This window comes from Balaenoptera musculus, chromosome 16 (assembly GCF_009873245.2).
Source record: "Balaenoptera musculus isolate JJ_BM4_2016_0621 chromosome 16, mBalMus1.pri.v3, whole genome shotgun sequence".
NCBI lineage: Eukaryota > Metazoa > Chordata > Mammalia > Artiodactyla > Balaenopteridae > Balaenoptera > Balaenoptera musculus.
In genome coordinates this window covers 79,277,322-79,289,789 of record NC_045800.1, presented here as the reverse complement: position 1 = coordinate 79,289,789, position 12,468 = coordinate 79,277,322, and the positions used below count along the sequence as shown (strand labels likewise).

Here is a 12,468-nt window from a genome sequence, read left to right as displayed (position 1 = left end):
ACACAAGAGAAACATTTAAATTTACCAGTTTTAATATACAGTATTTCTAACTTACATAGATGCCACTTAAGAAAAAAAAAATAAACTCATGCCATTGAAGGAAGGAATATTTTCCTTTTCTGCATTTTCATTACTTTATCAGCTGGTACAATCATTTCTGTCAAGTTATATTATCAAGTGTTGGACTTTTAAATTAGGTGATGAGATAAAGACAAAATGCCAAGAGGTATTATTGCCAGGCAAGCATTTTCACAATGCAGTCGGTACTCAAGTATCACTTGACAACAAAAAGGTATGTGAGTTGGAAAAAAGTTTATATCACAAGGACCATAAAACATCACCAGGCTCACAAAACAAAGATTCCTATCACTTACACATTCATTTAAAAAGCACACACATACACGAAAATGTAGGCTGCCCATCACAATCTAATTTATGGTAAAATAAAGTTAATCAAATAGATTTCAGCTTAAGAATACTTCATTTGTTTATTTTCTTGGTAGTGAAAGATCTGTTAAAACCTTTAAAAGAAATTTTTACCCTAACTAGATCTTTTAATTCCTAGAACTCACTCTAATACACAATTTTAACTAAGCTTGAAACAAATCACAGTAAAGGAAAGAAGCAAGAAATGGAAACGACCAAAGATTTTCTCCAGGAAATAGAGCTTAAATAATAGCCTTTATCTTTAACTGAGGGAACGGTGAAGTAACACTACCAAAAAGATTTTTAAACTTACAGTAATAATAGACAAAGTGCAAAACATTCACATTTTCTTAGACTCTGAAAAACACTAAGAATAATTCTTATTAATTTACCAGCCAGATTACTTAGATATTCACTTTTTAGACAAATTTACCTGAAGGTCCCCCTCTCCCACCAGACAATACTTGCATCCCTAAAAATGAAAAGAAAAAGTGGAGGAGTCTCCAACCAAGTCAGCCTGTTTTATTCAACTTAAAAAAAATACCACCACTATCAACAAGAACATGAAAACTCTAGGTCTATAAAGGTTAGAAACGGGGTAAGAAAATAATTAAATAGTGAGATCTTACTCCCTCAAACCATAGCCCTCCAAGGGACAGCTAAGTATTTTTAAAAGAGGGATAAGCCAACTAAATACAAGTTAAAATATGCCACTAAAAATCATCAATGAACACGTTCAGACTTTGGCAGGATAAGATATGGGTTTAAGAGCACTTATTTACTTCATGAAAGACTGATACCCGCATTACTTCTGCACAGATGCAACCTTCCAAATTAATCACATTATATATACTAACACCTTTTAAAGTAATCAATATTTTAAATATTAAGGATATTTAAATCCCAGGTTTAGAAAATGACAGTTTAGGACTTATGAAGTCATCTGTTGGTACAAGTCACATGAAGTACCATTTATATACAAAGAACTAAGAAAGAAAAGGTGGGGAAAGGGGAAGCTTAGAGAAGGTATGAACTAATTTATCTACTTAAATACCCTACCAAAGAAAATCAGATTGAGAGAAGATTGCATAGACTGTATTCTGAAATAAAATCCTTTAAAAATGCTTACTTTAAAATAGTAAGTTTTGTGTATATAATGTTTTCATTTGGTGTTATAAATCCATATAATTCCATTCAAATTTTATAAGATGGAAACTGTTAAATAAGTATTTATGCAATTTTTTTTTTGGTTTGTTTTCTTAAACAAAAATTTCTAAAATTGGAGCAGGGGCAAAGAAACACGCAATCAATAGAGACTGATTTACGCGTCCTAAGTAAAGAATCCTCTTGAGCCAGTCCACTGCAGGCGCGTGAGATCTGGCTGGGTAGCACAGGGGATATCACTTATTCACCTTTGCCGAAGCAGGTCCTTTAGACCAAAGCAAAGCACGACAACAACAACCTAAAATCTTCAATAAAAACCAATGAAACTGAAGCCTTGGGGATTCTTAAGTAACTACTATAACTATACATTGAAAGGGTCATTGATCACGCTGACACTTCCATATTACAGAAGGTGACACACAGAACTAGGCAAGGCTAAAAATACATTTAAAAATCACTGACAAATTTTTGTCACTGATACCTGCCCTAAGCAACATTTGCTCCCTAGTTCTCCTTTTCCATAACAGACTAGTTAACAGTATTATTCAGATGGAGACATAGTCATTTTAAGTTTGACAGCTGGAAATAAAGAACAGAATAAGCACAAAGCCAATTCTAAACAAATGGAAGAGCAGAATATTCAACAGATGGAAACACGTGGAATTAAATACAGAATTAGTGCAGTTTACATGTTTTAAAAGTATATTTCATTTACAAATATCTCTAATTGATAATCTATTAAGAAGCATAAATATTCAAGTGAACATTTGAATTTTCTCTTTAAGAGTTCAGAATTCTTGAAGTCTGAAGATTAGTCTCCTTCTGCTGAAATGTCCAAGACTAAAAAGGCTTCACACAGTCACTTTATGTCTCTAATTAGACATATAAAAGCCTCTATTACCTACTGTGTTGTAATAAGACTTTGAAATTCTGTAACTCTTTTATACTTGTAGAAAGCCTACAAGAGAGAAAAAAAAAAGCATATTAGCACAGCTAATATGATGTGTACACATTTCAAATTATTGATGCTGTTATATGGGCTACAATTTGAAAGCAAAATCGAAAAAAACATGACGTAAACAACACTGGGCAGTGAAGCTTCCATTTTTAAATGTGTATGCTATAATGATTAAAGACTGACAAAACACAGAGCTGTAGTTCGTTAGTCTTGGTTTAGAAGGGGCAAAGGAAGCCAGTTACTTCGTATTATCAACAGATTCTAGATTAATGATGGGAACAGTGGTATGATAATTCATTGCAATAAAGAATCTCAAATCATTTACATTTGGCCTTATAAATTCATTTTGCACACTACTCTCCAAATCCGCTTCTTTCTTGTTGTTCCCCAAACATGGATTTGTTTTAACCCAAACACTAATTTGTTTTAACACAAAGATACAGATTCTATTTATTCTGTCTATTGATGAATCCCTGTGCCCGCCCCATCCACCCATATTTATAGTGTTCAATAAATTATTATTGAGTGAATAAATGAATGAAATGCTTCTGAGCCCAGACCCAGAAGTAAAACTCTAGAATGGAAATCATAAAAAAAAAATTCTGTAAGCTCAATTATCCTTAGGTACAATTCAGGGTTGATACAATAAAAATCTAATGTTTTTCTTTCTATAGCTTAAGATAATGTAGAATGCAGTACTGAGCCCATTTCTTTAAGAACTTAAGAGCTTTTCTTATATTGAGAGCTTAATGTATGGTAGGCAATGTTCTAAGCTCATCACAGATATAATCTCATTAATTGTTTAAAAAAAATTCCACAAGGTAGATAAAATTAACCCTGATTTTACATTTTAGGAAAACTGAGGCTCAAATAAATCAAGTAATTTTCCCAGGGTTGCTCAGCTAGTAGAGTAGGTGGGTTCTAACCAGATCATCAGATCCCAAGACCATATGTCCTCTCAAAAAAATCTATGTCCTTTATGGTCTCAAAAACATTTTCTTTATATTCTTACAAGTTGTAGGATTAACAGAAAATGAATTCTTACTCTAATCCTCAGAATATTAGAGGACTGAAACAGTGTTTACTTATTACGAAAAAACAATATGATTATTAAACAAAATGTGTAAAATCATATGCTGTACCTCAAAGTACCTGTTTTAAAAAAAAACCTATCAAAATACATAGGAAGATACAGTAGAAACCAAGGTCCATAACTAAAGAAGAGAGAGCTTCGTAAAGAGCAGCGGCTGAAAAAACCAATGAAAAAAGTACGCTCAAAGTCTGATTCAGATACAAAATGGAGAGGGTCAGAAAACTCGAAGGTTATCATACAAACTAACTGTAGGTTACCTTTTACGCGGGGAGTACAAACTCGCCAGCACTATATGGGACCAGAGTCTCTGTGAAGATGCATTCCAGACCTCACAATTTATTACACGAGAGATTTTCCACATTCCCTATTATTATTCTCAGACAGACACAGGAAGGCACAGAGCGTACCTGCATTTACCTACTGCTTTACCAGTACTTTTAGAGGGATACTAAAATATATTTTAATAGCCAACAAACAGGTATATTAATTTGTTCCCTGGAAAATAAGCCATTTGATATAAATGTTGAAACTATCAAAAAATGGCTGTTAGTGTAGGAAAGACATTTGCAGAGTATTCAAGATAACGAAACCACATTTCCCAGCCTTCCTTGGCCAGAACCAAGACGACGCTCACTGTATGTCTCCGCCCACTAGCATCACATGACGAAGCAATGCTGTCCTGGCTGCCCTAACTGAGGCAGACTTGTATTATATAGGTTGTCAGACCAAGAAAACTACCAATTCACTTAACACGAACGAATGCACAAACCCTCCCAAAGTGCAACACGATAATTTTGTGTGTTAGTGCAACCAAAATCATTTACTATTTAAATGGACTGATAATCAGGTGGAAGATACAATGAACAGATCTCATTAACAATTATTAAGAACAACTGTAATATTTTTTAAGGAAAAAGTAAGAAATGTATAGAATACATATGAAGGAAACAGTTAAACTCGACTAAGAAATAAAAGAATGACTAAATTGTGCTATGTCCATGTAATAGAATATTGGCCTATATTAAAAATAGTGCTTATGTATTTAAAAGTTGCTAAAAGAGTAAATCTCAAAAGTTCTCATCACAAGAAGAAAAACTCTGTAACTACGTGTGGTGATGGATGCTACCTGCATCCATGGTGATCATTTTGCAACATATACAAATATTGAGTCATGACGTTGGACACCTGAAACTAATGCAATGCTGTATGTCAATTATACCTCAATAAAAAAGAAAAAAATAACTTATGAAAAAAATTTTAATAATATTGGGAAATGATTACAATGTAATGCCAAGTAAAACAGGATAAGAAAGCATACAAAATGTATGGTTTCAACTCTGTAAATATGTACACACACACACACAGGTACGTAAATTTTTTACGTATAAGTAGTGGGAAAATACACATTAAAAATACGCCAAATGTTGAAATCGTCCTAGGTGGTAGGGATATGAGCGATTTTTAAATTTATTTTCTAAATTACACTTTCACATGTTTTTCCAGATTTTCTATAATGACCATGAATTACTTTAATAATTAGGGGGAAAGAAAGATGAATATTTTAAAAGAGATTTTAAAAGCAGATGGCTGCTATTTGTTTTCCGTGGGGAGGAAAAGGGAGATTAAATTAGGCTGTACCTTGTTTGTGTAACCATCCCACCCTGAGTGTCATTACCCTTAAGAAAAGAAAGGTTTCTCACATCTAGTCTAGCCATAAAAACAATAAGACAATTTTTTAAGTACTGAAAATATTAGGGCACTAAACACCCAATGGTGTTTGTAAATCACCATCCCCACGCCCACCATTGCCATGGACTTCAGGTAGCATCTTGTGATTTAAAAGTGTCACACAGGACCTCTTTTATCTTCATGTTAACTCTGTGAGAAAGGTTTTTACTCCTCTTCATTATACAGAGAAAGGAAACAAGCTGGGAGAAAGGAGTGATGTACCTGAGCTCATGCTGCCAGTAAATGGCAGGGCCAGGATTCCAGAACGCTAGGACCTGATTCTGAGTCCAGTACTCTCTAGAGAGCAATAAAAGGTAATAGCAGGCTCTAGCTAGAGAACTGAGCTGGAAGGGTTGCATTTGTGAATAATTCCTTGTGAGACACAGAGAAATTTTGAGGAAGTTAACATCTGCTTCTTTCTCAATTTAATTTTATTTAGATTTAAATATGTTTTAAGAAGCAGATTCCCAGATATAGAGAACTAGTGGTTACCACTGGGGAGAGGCAACATAGGGGTAGGGGGGTTAAGAGGTACAAACTACTATGTATAAAATAAGCTACAAGGATACATTGTACAACACAGGGGATATAGCCAACATTTTATAATAACTATAAAAGGGGTATAACCTTTAAAAACTGTGAATCAGGGCTTCCCTGGTGGCGCAGTGGTTGAGAATCTGCCTGCCAATGCAGGGGACACTGGTTCGAGCCCTGGTCTGGGAAGATCCCACATGCCGCGGAGCAGCTGGACCCGTGAGCCACAACTACTGAGCCTGCGCATCTGGAGACTGTGCTCCGCAACAAGAGAGGCCGCGACAGTGAGAGGCCCGCGCACCGCGATGAAGAGTGGCCCCCACTTGCCGCAACTAGAGAAAGCCCTCGCGCAGAAACGAAGACCCAATACAGCCAATAAATAAATAAATAAATAAATAAATAAAAACTGTGAATCACTATACTGTACACCTGTAACATATACACCAACCATTCTTCAATTAAAAGTGTTTAAATTGATTAAAATCTTGTTTCATTTAAATTTCAAATAATTTAAATTTAATTCAGCTTCTCCTATTTTATCTTACTACAGGCCTCATAAGTGGGTGGACTGAATTTTTCATGAAATACCAATTACCAGTGGACATTCTATGTCTATCTTGTGTTTGAAATCTCAACCTACATGGTCATCTTTAAATACAGGGGAGCAACAGATGAAATCTTTGCTATTAAGATGGGGAAGGGGCAATTAATTTATTTTTAATTTAACTGCCTCTTTTTAACTTAAAAATGCATGTTAAGAAAACATAAGAATCTCTGTATTACTTTGTTCTTTATTTATTATTATTTTTTAAATTCTTCCTTGATTTGACTTTGCCTTTTTTCCCAGGGCAGTATAGTATTGTTTTCTCTGACTTTCTCTGATTCTTTTCCTTCTCTTCTGTATTCTTCACTTAGTTGGTACTGCATGTATCTCTATAGGCAAATTCAAATTATTTTTGAAACCATCTGTGGTATAAACAAAAAGCAAACTGTATGTATGTACACAGAAAACAACGGGGGAAAAATGAGTGAAAGAAAAATGCCTCCTCAGATTAAGACACAGAGCAGCTGAAAGGTTTAATGTCTTTTTCTTTCCTCACCTTCTGAGCCAAACTCTCCTTACTCCTGCTATTGTACTCGAACAAGTTAAAACCAGCTAAAGAGAATTTTATTAGGAGAATATTTCCCCACAAAATTGAGAAGGCAAACTAGGAAATGCTGGCAATTTGAAACTATTACTTTTTCCTGTAACCTGTAGAGAAACCGGCTTGTGAGTGCAGGTGTGATGCTATATGACAATAATGCCCCCCCCTTTGTCAACAAAACAAAACAAAACGGACTACTTTAGCAAAGAAGATGATCTTTACAGTTTGTTGAAACCAGCAGGGGAATCAAAAGTCTTCACTATGAAAACAGTTCTTACCTTCCAAAAGCATTTAAAAGAGCAACTATTTCCTGTCGAGTGAGTTGGAAGCCTTTAGATGGGCTGTTCTCTGGAAGCTTTTGGATTTCTTTTTCTGAGAATAATATCTTCAGGGCAGTTCCTAAACCCTGAGTCTAAAGAAAATAGTGATAAACTTTCAATTAAATTCATATAATAATAACTGCTATAAAGGTTTAAAGGAATACTCAGTCACTGTGATGAGAAGTCAGGAAATTCATATGAACTGAACTTTTCACCAAAATGTTCAACTATGTAAAATACAGTTTCTACTTCCTCACAGACTATGCATATGATAAATTTATCTAAGCTGTTAAGGAAATCTGAATAGTTTAACACTTTTTGGATACATATCCTACTATTCCAAATTACTAAAATGCCTTTTTTTTTTTTAATGTAGACAATATCACATTAGGATTACAATGTTCAATATGTAACTTTGAAAGCATTCTTTACAGCCCATAGCAATTCAAAACTTAGAAATCAGCATAAGTTTATAGGTATAGTGATACCTACACTTAATAATTTCTCAATTATTAGCAACAGAGAAAAAGAAAAATCTGATTTCATTGTATCCTCCATTAAAAAAATTCTGTCTCTTGACTTTCTATGACTTAATATCATCTTTGTAAAAAGATAAGAGAAAATAATCACACAATCCTTTTTACACTGAAATATTTAGGGAAATGGGCCTGCTGGGCAGAACTTTCCTATTTTGTGACTAGGGGGCCTCCTTCTTTTGATCATTGATACAAATTCAGTGACCAAAATTTGATAATTAAATTTCTTATATAATTATATTTTACCTTTTATATAGGTATATAAAATATCAATACACTCTATTTGTAACCAGCAACTTCAAAAATGAATCTGAGATTGTACCTACAGAAACAGATACAATAAACCTAAGATCATTAACCTACAATAATAGGAAAAACATCCTAATACATACACATATAACACAGAGTCTAATATTAATTGTTTTTATAAATAAAATAGAAAAACCACACTTTGGATCTCTAATTCAATGAACAATGAGGACATTTTAGTAAATAAAAACTTTCAACTTCTCAGTGGAGAAACTTAAGGTTAGTAACAGTTTCAAAACAGAAGACAACACACAAACCTGTAATTTCCCCCATAACCTGCATTTGTCACATCCAACACAGTCCATTATACGGGAGATATTCTTGAAATGTAACCGGAATTCCTCCTAACAAGCAGAAAATATGTTCATTCTAATTAGACATTTAAAATTAAACTGCATTTGTCTGAATTATAATAAAAGTTTTGAAGCTTATTAATGAATGAGTTGTGTTTTTCAACAATGAAGAAGAGAAGTATTTGAATTTGTATAGCACAACATGGCACATAAAACAGCTAACATTAATGACAGTTTATAAAATTCATTCTACATATTAATTCAACAAACTTTTGATTCAGGGGCCACTCCACGCAAAGCACCAACACGTACCCTACAGGGGACACCAAAGTAAATAATACACGGTTTTTACTTTGAAGGAGCTTAACTGCTGCTTCCATTTGATATCTGTGTACAACCAGTGGTAAATACAACTATATTATGTTTCATTTATTTTTGATGCATTGCTTTGTGTGAGTCTAAATCAGAAAGCTGGTCCTAGAACAATAATCAGTGTCCATCTCCCTCCTTAGGACCACACCATGTTTATAGCATATACTCCATCAGCACCAATGATCACAGGGCTATACAAGGGGTCTGTGATCTCACAGTCCCCCACATTTGCTAAGGCAACTTCTCCAGGGATGCTTGCTTACTGGATCCTCGACTTTTGCTGTATTAGCTTCCCACACAGTTAAGATGGGCATCTGTGCATGGGTTTCTGTGACTCTAAGGTGAGTCTCACCTTCTCTGAGGACAAAACTAGCTAAGAGAAAGTTCCCTCATCTTTTTCACAGGGCAAACATAGAAAATAAAAATCATTTTATTGCACCGAGGTAAACAGTTTATTGCAAAGAGCTGGAGTGAGTCACCTGAAAACTTAAAGCGTTTGGAGGAATCAATACCTTGGCCAAAAGAAAGACAACATAAATAGAACACAAAAACTCCTTTGCTCTCCATTCTCATGTAATTCATGTTCTTTGGAGCAGATGGAAAAACGGACTTATATTCTCCTTTCTACACCTTTGAAAAATAGGAAACCAAATTTCCAGCATTTTATAACTTGAAAGCTAGCTGTGAAACCTTACTCTGTTCTCAGTCTTACCTTCCTCATCTATAAAAAGATACGTAATTATAGTTGTCTTGATCAGAAGTATAATATTTGTATAAACACTAAGAAAATAGGAAGCATTACAAAAATGAATTAGCATGATGTTAAATACTGTAATACTAATATACCTCTAAAACAACCATAAAACAAAACAACCTTCCAAAACTAAAATATAGTTGTGGCTAAATTACTTCATTTCAGAAATACCAAGGAACTCTTACTAATGTATTCATTCTTGCAGCATATCCACATCTAAAACATCTCGGGGCCAAATGTGTTTCAGAATTCAGAAGTTTTGAGATTTTAGTAACGTAGTACATAACACTACGTATTATGAAACACCCCACCAGAGTGTATGGCAACACCCTGTAATCAAATACATGATTGTTTTTGCAACAAAATGTAAGAATATTCATACAAAGCAGAATTTTTTAAAAAACACTACAAATATCCTTACACCAGTTCAGGTTAGGTTTTGCTAATAAATTAATTTGTACCAAACATAAGAAAAATGTTCCAGTTTTTGGGGCTTTTTGGATTTCAGAATCGCATATAAAAAATTGTGGAGCTGTGGTAGAAGACTATTTGCCAGTCAATTTCAAATACTTTTATGAACACTGTAAGGGTACAGTGTATTCCTTAATTACTGCAAGCAAATGAAAACCAAGTGCTTGTAACATGAAGTTGCATAATGTTCCTAAAATATAGTCTCCTTCTGACATCACAGGTCAACAGGTAATTTTTGCCTTATATGTTAGTCCATTAGGACAAAAACATACTAGTTTCAAAACTGTAACATTTTGTAAAATAAACATTAGAAAATATACTATTTACTGCCTTCAAAGTGTCTAACAGTGCATGATTTTTTTTAAGACGCATCAAAACAGCAATAAGTAAATGAAAGAAAAGAAAGTAAGAAAACTTTCAAAATGATGCCTTTTGAAAAGACATTTACAAAGGTGTCATTAGAGGTATGACTGAGGATTCACTAAGCAGTTGGGCAAACTAGAAAGGAGAAAAGGAATTGAGAAAGAGCTTTCTGTATCATTTATAGTAAAATCCAATCAGACCAACAAGATGGAGAACTGAGAAAGAAAGTTTAGATGAACAGGATTAAAACACAACCAGTAAACTGTTCCCCACCCGGTCCCCCCAGTCAAGAACTTTTTACCTTTAACGATTTGGCCCCCTTTTTGTCACCTGCAAACATGGATTTCTCGTCAAAGTGCATGGGAAAGGACCTGATGAAATGAAAATATTATAAGCTACAGATGGAAAATTCAAGCTCTGGTAGAATTTTCTATCCCTACAAATATTTAAAATTCAGAATTTACTCATGTGTAAGGTTTGGTAATGTGGGAAGGTGGCAAACAGTTTAAACTATTCAATCAAAGAGTAAAGCAAGATAAAGAGGGCTTTGTAATTTATGAGCGCGTAATGTTTTGAAGAAATTACGTGACAAAAATAACCTAAAAAATTAACTAAAAACAATTTGTGTGAAAAAATGTACAAAACTCTAAACATTTTAAAACATTTTTAAAAACTTAATGCATAAGTTACCTTAGACATTTCTTAACCCAACTCTCCTCTGTGCTCATTTTTAACAATCAGTAAAGTGCAGTTTTATACACCCAGGATGTTTTTTTTAGGGTTATATTGTAGAATGTAAGGCTAATGTCCTCTTAGGTAATCTATCCTTATGCTAGCACATATTACCATCTGAATTTAAGTAGCAACTGGAAGAATACAAAATTGGTAGAAAGAACATTAAAGTAGCATTAAATTTTGGTACTACATAAAATTTAAAGTTATATTTAAAAATACAGCCTATTCTCAAGTGTGAAAGTTTACGCAACAAAGCTTTATAGACGCTTTTCAGTCAACATTTTTAGAAATATTTTCAAAACACTGCCATTCTATGGAACACTTTCCTTCTCAGTTCTAATTCTCCCTTTTCCTAACTAACTTTCAGGAGTCAGTTTTTGTTGTATCATTATTTCAAGAACTACCTCAATCAGCTACAGAGTGGAGAATTTCAGATCACTGACAATTCAATTCTTACTTTGTATCTTGAAAGATATTCAGTAGAAGGGTTTTTGTGTCGGCATCCTCTTTTACATTTCCAGTGTAAAGATCGACAATTGAGCGCTCAAAGTACGGGGCCACCTTTGATAAAGCTCGAAGCTCAATTAAATATAAAAAGTACAGATTCTTTAGCCTTCTTGGGCCTTCTCCCTTGGTTTCCACAGGGTCGAAGCGGCGTTTAAATTCTTTCATATTAGGTCCCCAGGTAGGTTTACCCCAGGTTTCTAAAGAGAAAGAGAAATATATTATACCCTCTTAATAAACAGGATTTTTGCTCTATAGAGAATATGTATTTTTCCCCAACAATTTTTATACTAATAGAAAAAATCTGATTACCTTCCAAAAGATAATTTGCGCATAGATGTAAATTGATACTAGCATGAAGTCCCGATATAAGCTTATAGAAGACTCTTTTCTCCAAACACAAACCTATTCAGAAAAATAGTGAAAAAGAAATCACATCCATTTAGATAACAAAAATACTGAATCAAGAGGATTAGGTACACGGGCTTATTTTTAAAGTTAAGATTCGAGGACATTAAAAACAAATCAAGGACTAATATAAAATAATTAGATTGAGATACTGTCACTAGAAGATAAAATAAGATTCTGACTTCAGAATGGAGTTAACTGAGTATGATAACTTAGTGCAGAGTAAGATATAAATGTCTGGGCTACTGGAGGTCCAAACACTATGGATGCACTTGGAAAAGTCCTCATGTTACCCAGAAGGCAACAGCACAGATTTTTTGTGGTTTAGGCTAAACTAAAGCAGATATAAAGTCAC

The 12,468-nt window shown here is 33.9% G+C and overlaps 1 protein-coding gene across 1 annotated transcript in view; it reads right to left on the bottom strand.

Annotated features, from left to right (window-relative positions):
- Positions 1-629: 629 nt before the first annotated feature.
- Positions 630-12,468, bottom strand: part of ERO1B (endoplasmic reticulum oxidoreductase 1 beta) — a 62,713-nt gene continuing 50,874 nt past the window's right edge. Inside the window, 6 exon segments of the mRNA XM_036828752.1 lie at positions 630-2,548; positions 7,327-7,460; positions 8,471-8,557; positions 10,768-10,837; positions 11,659-11,905; positions 12,018-12,110. Of these exon segments, the coding sequence (XP_036684647.1) occupies positions 2,488-2,548; positions 7,327-7,460; positions 8,471-8,557; positions 10,768-10,837; positions 11,659-11,905; positions 12,018-12,110 (692 nt within the window). The 3' untranslated portion in view covers positions 630-2,487.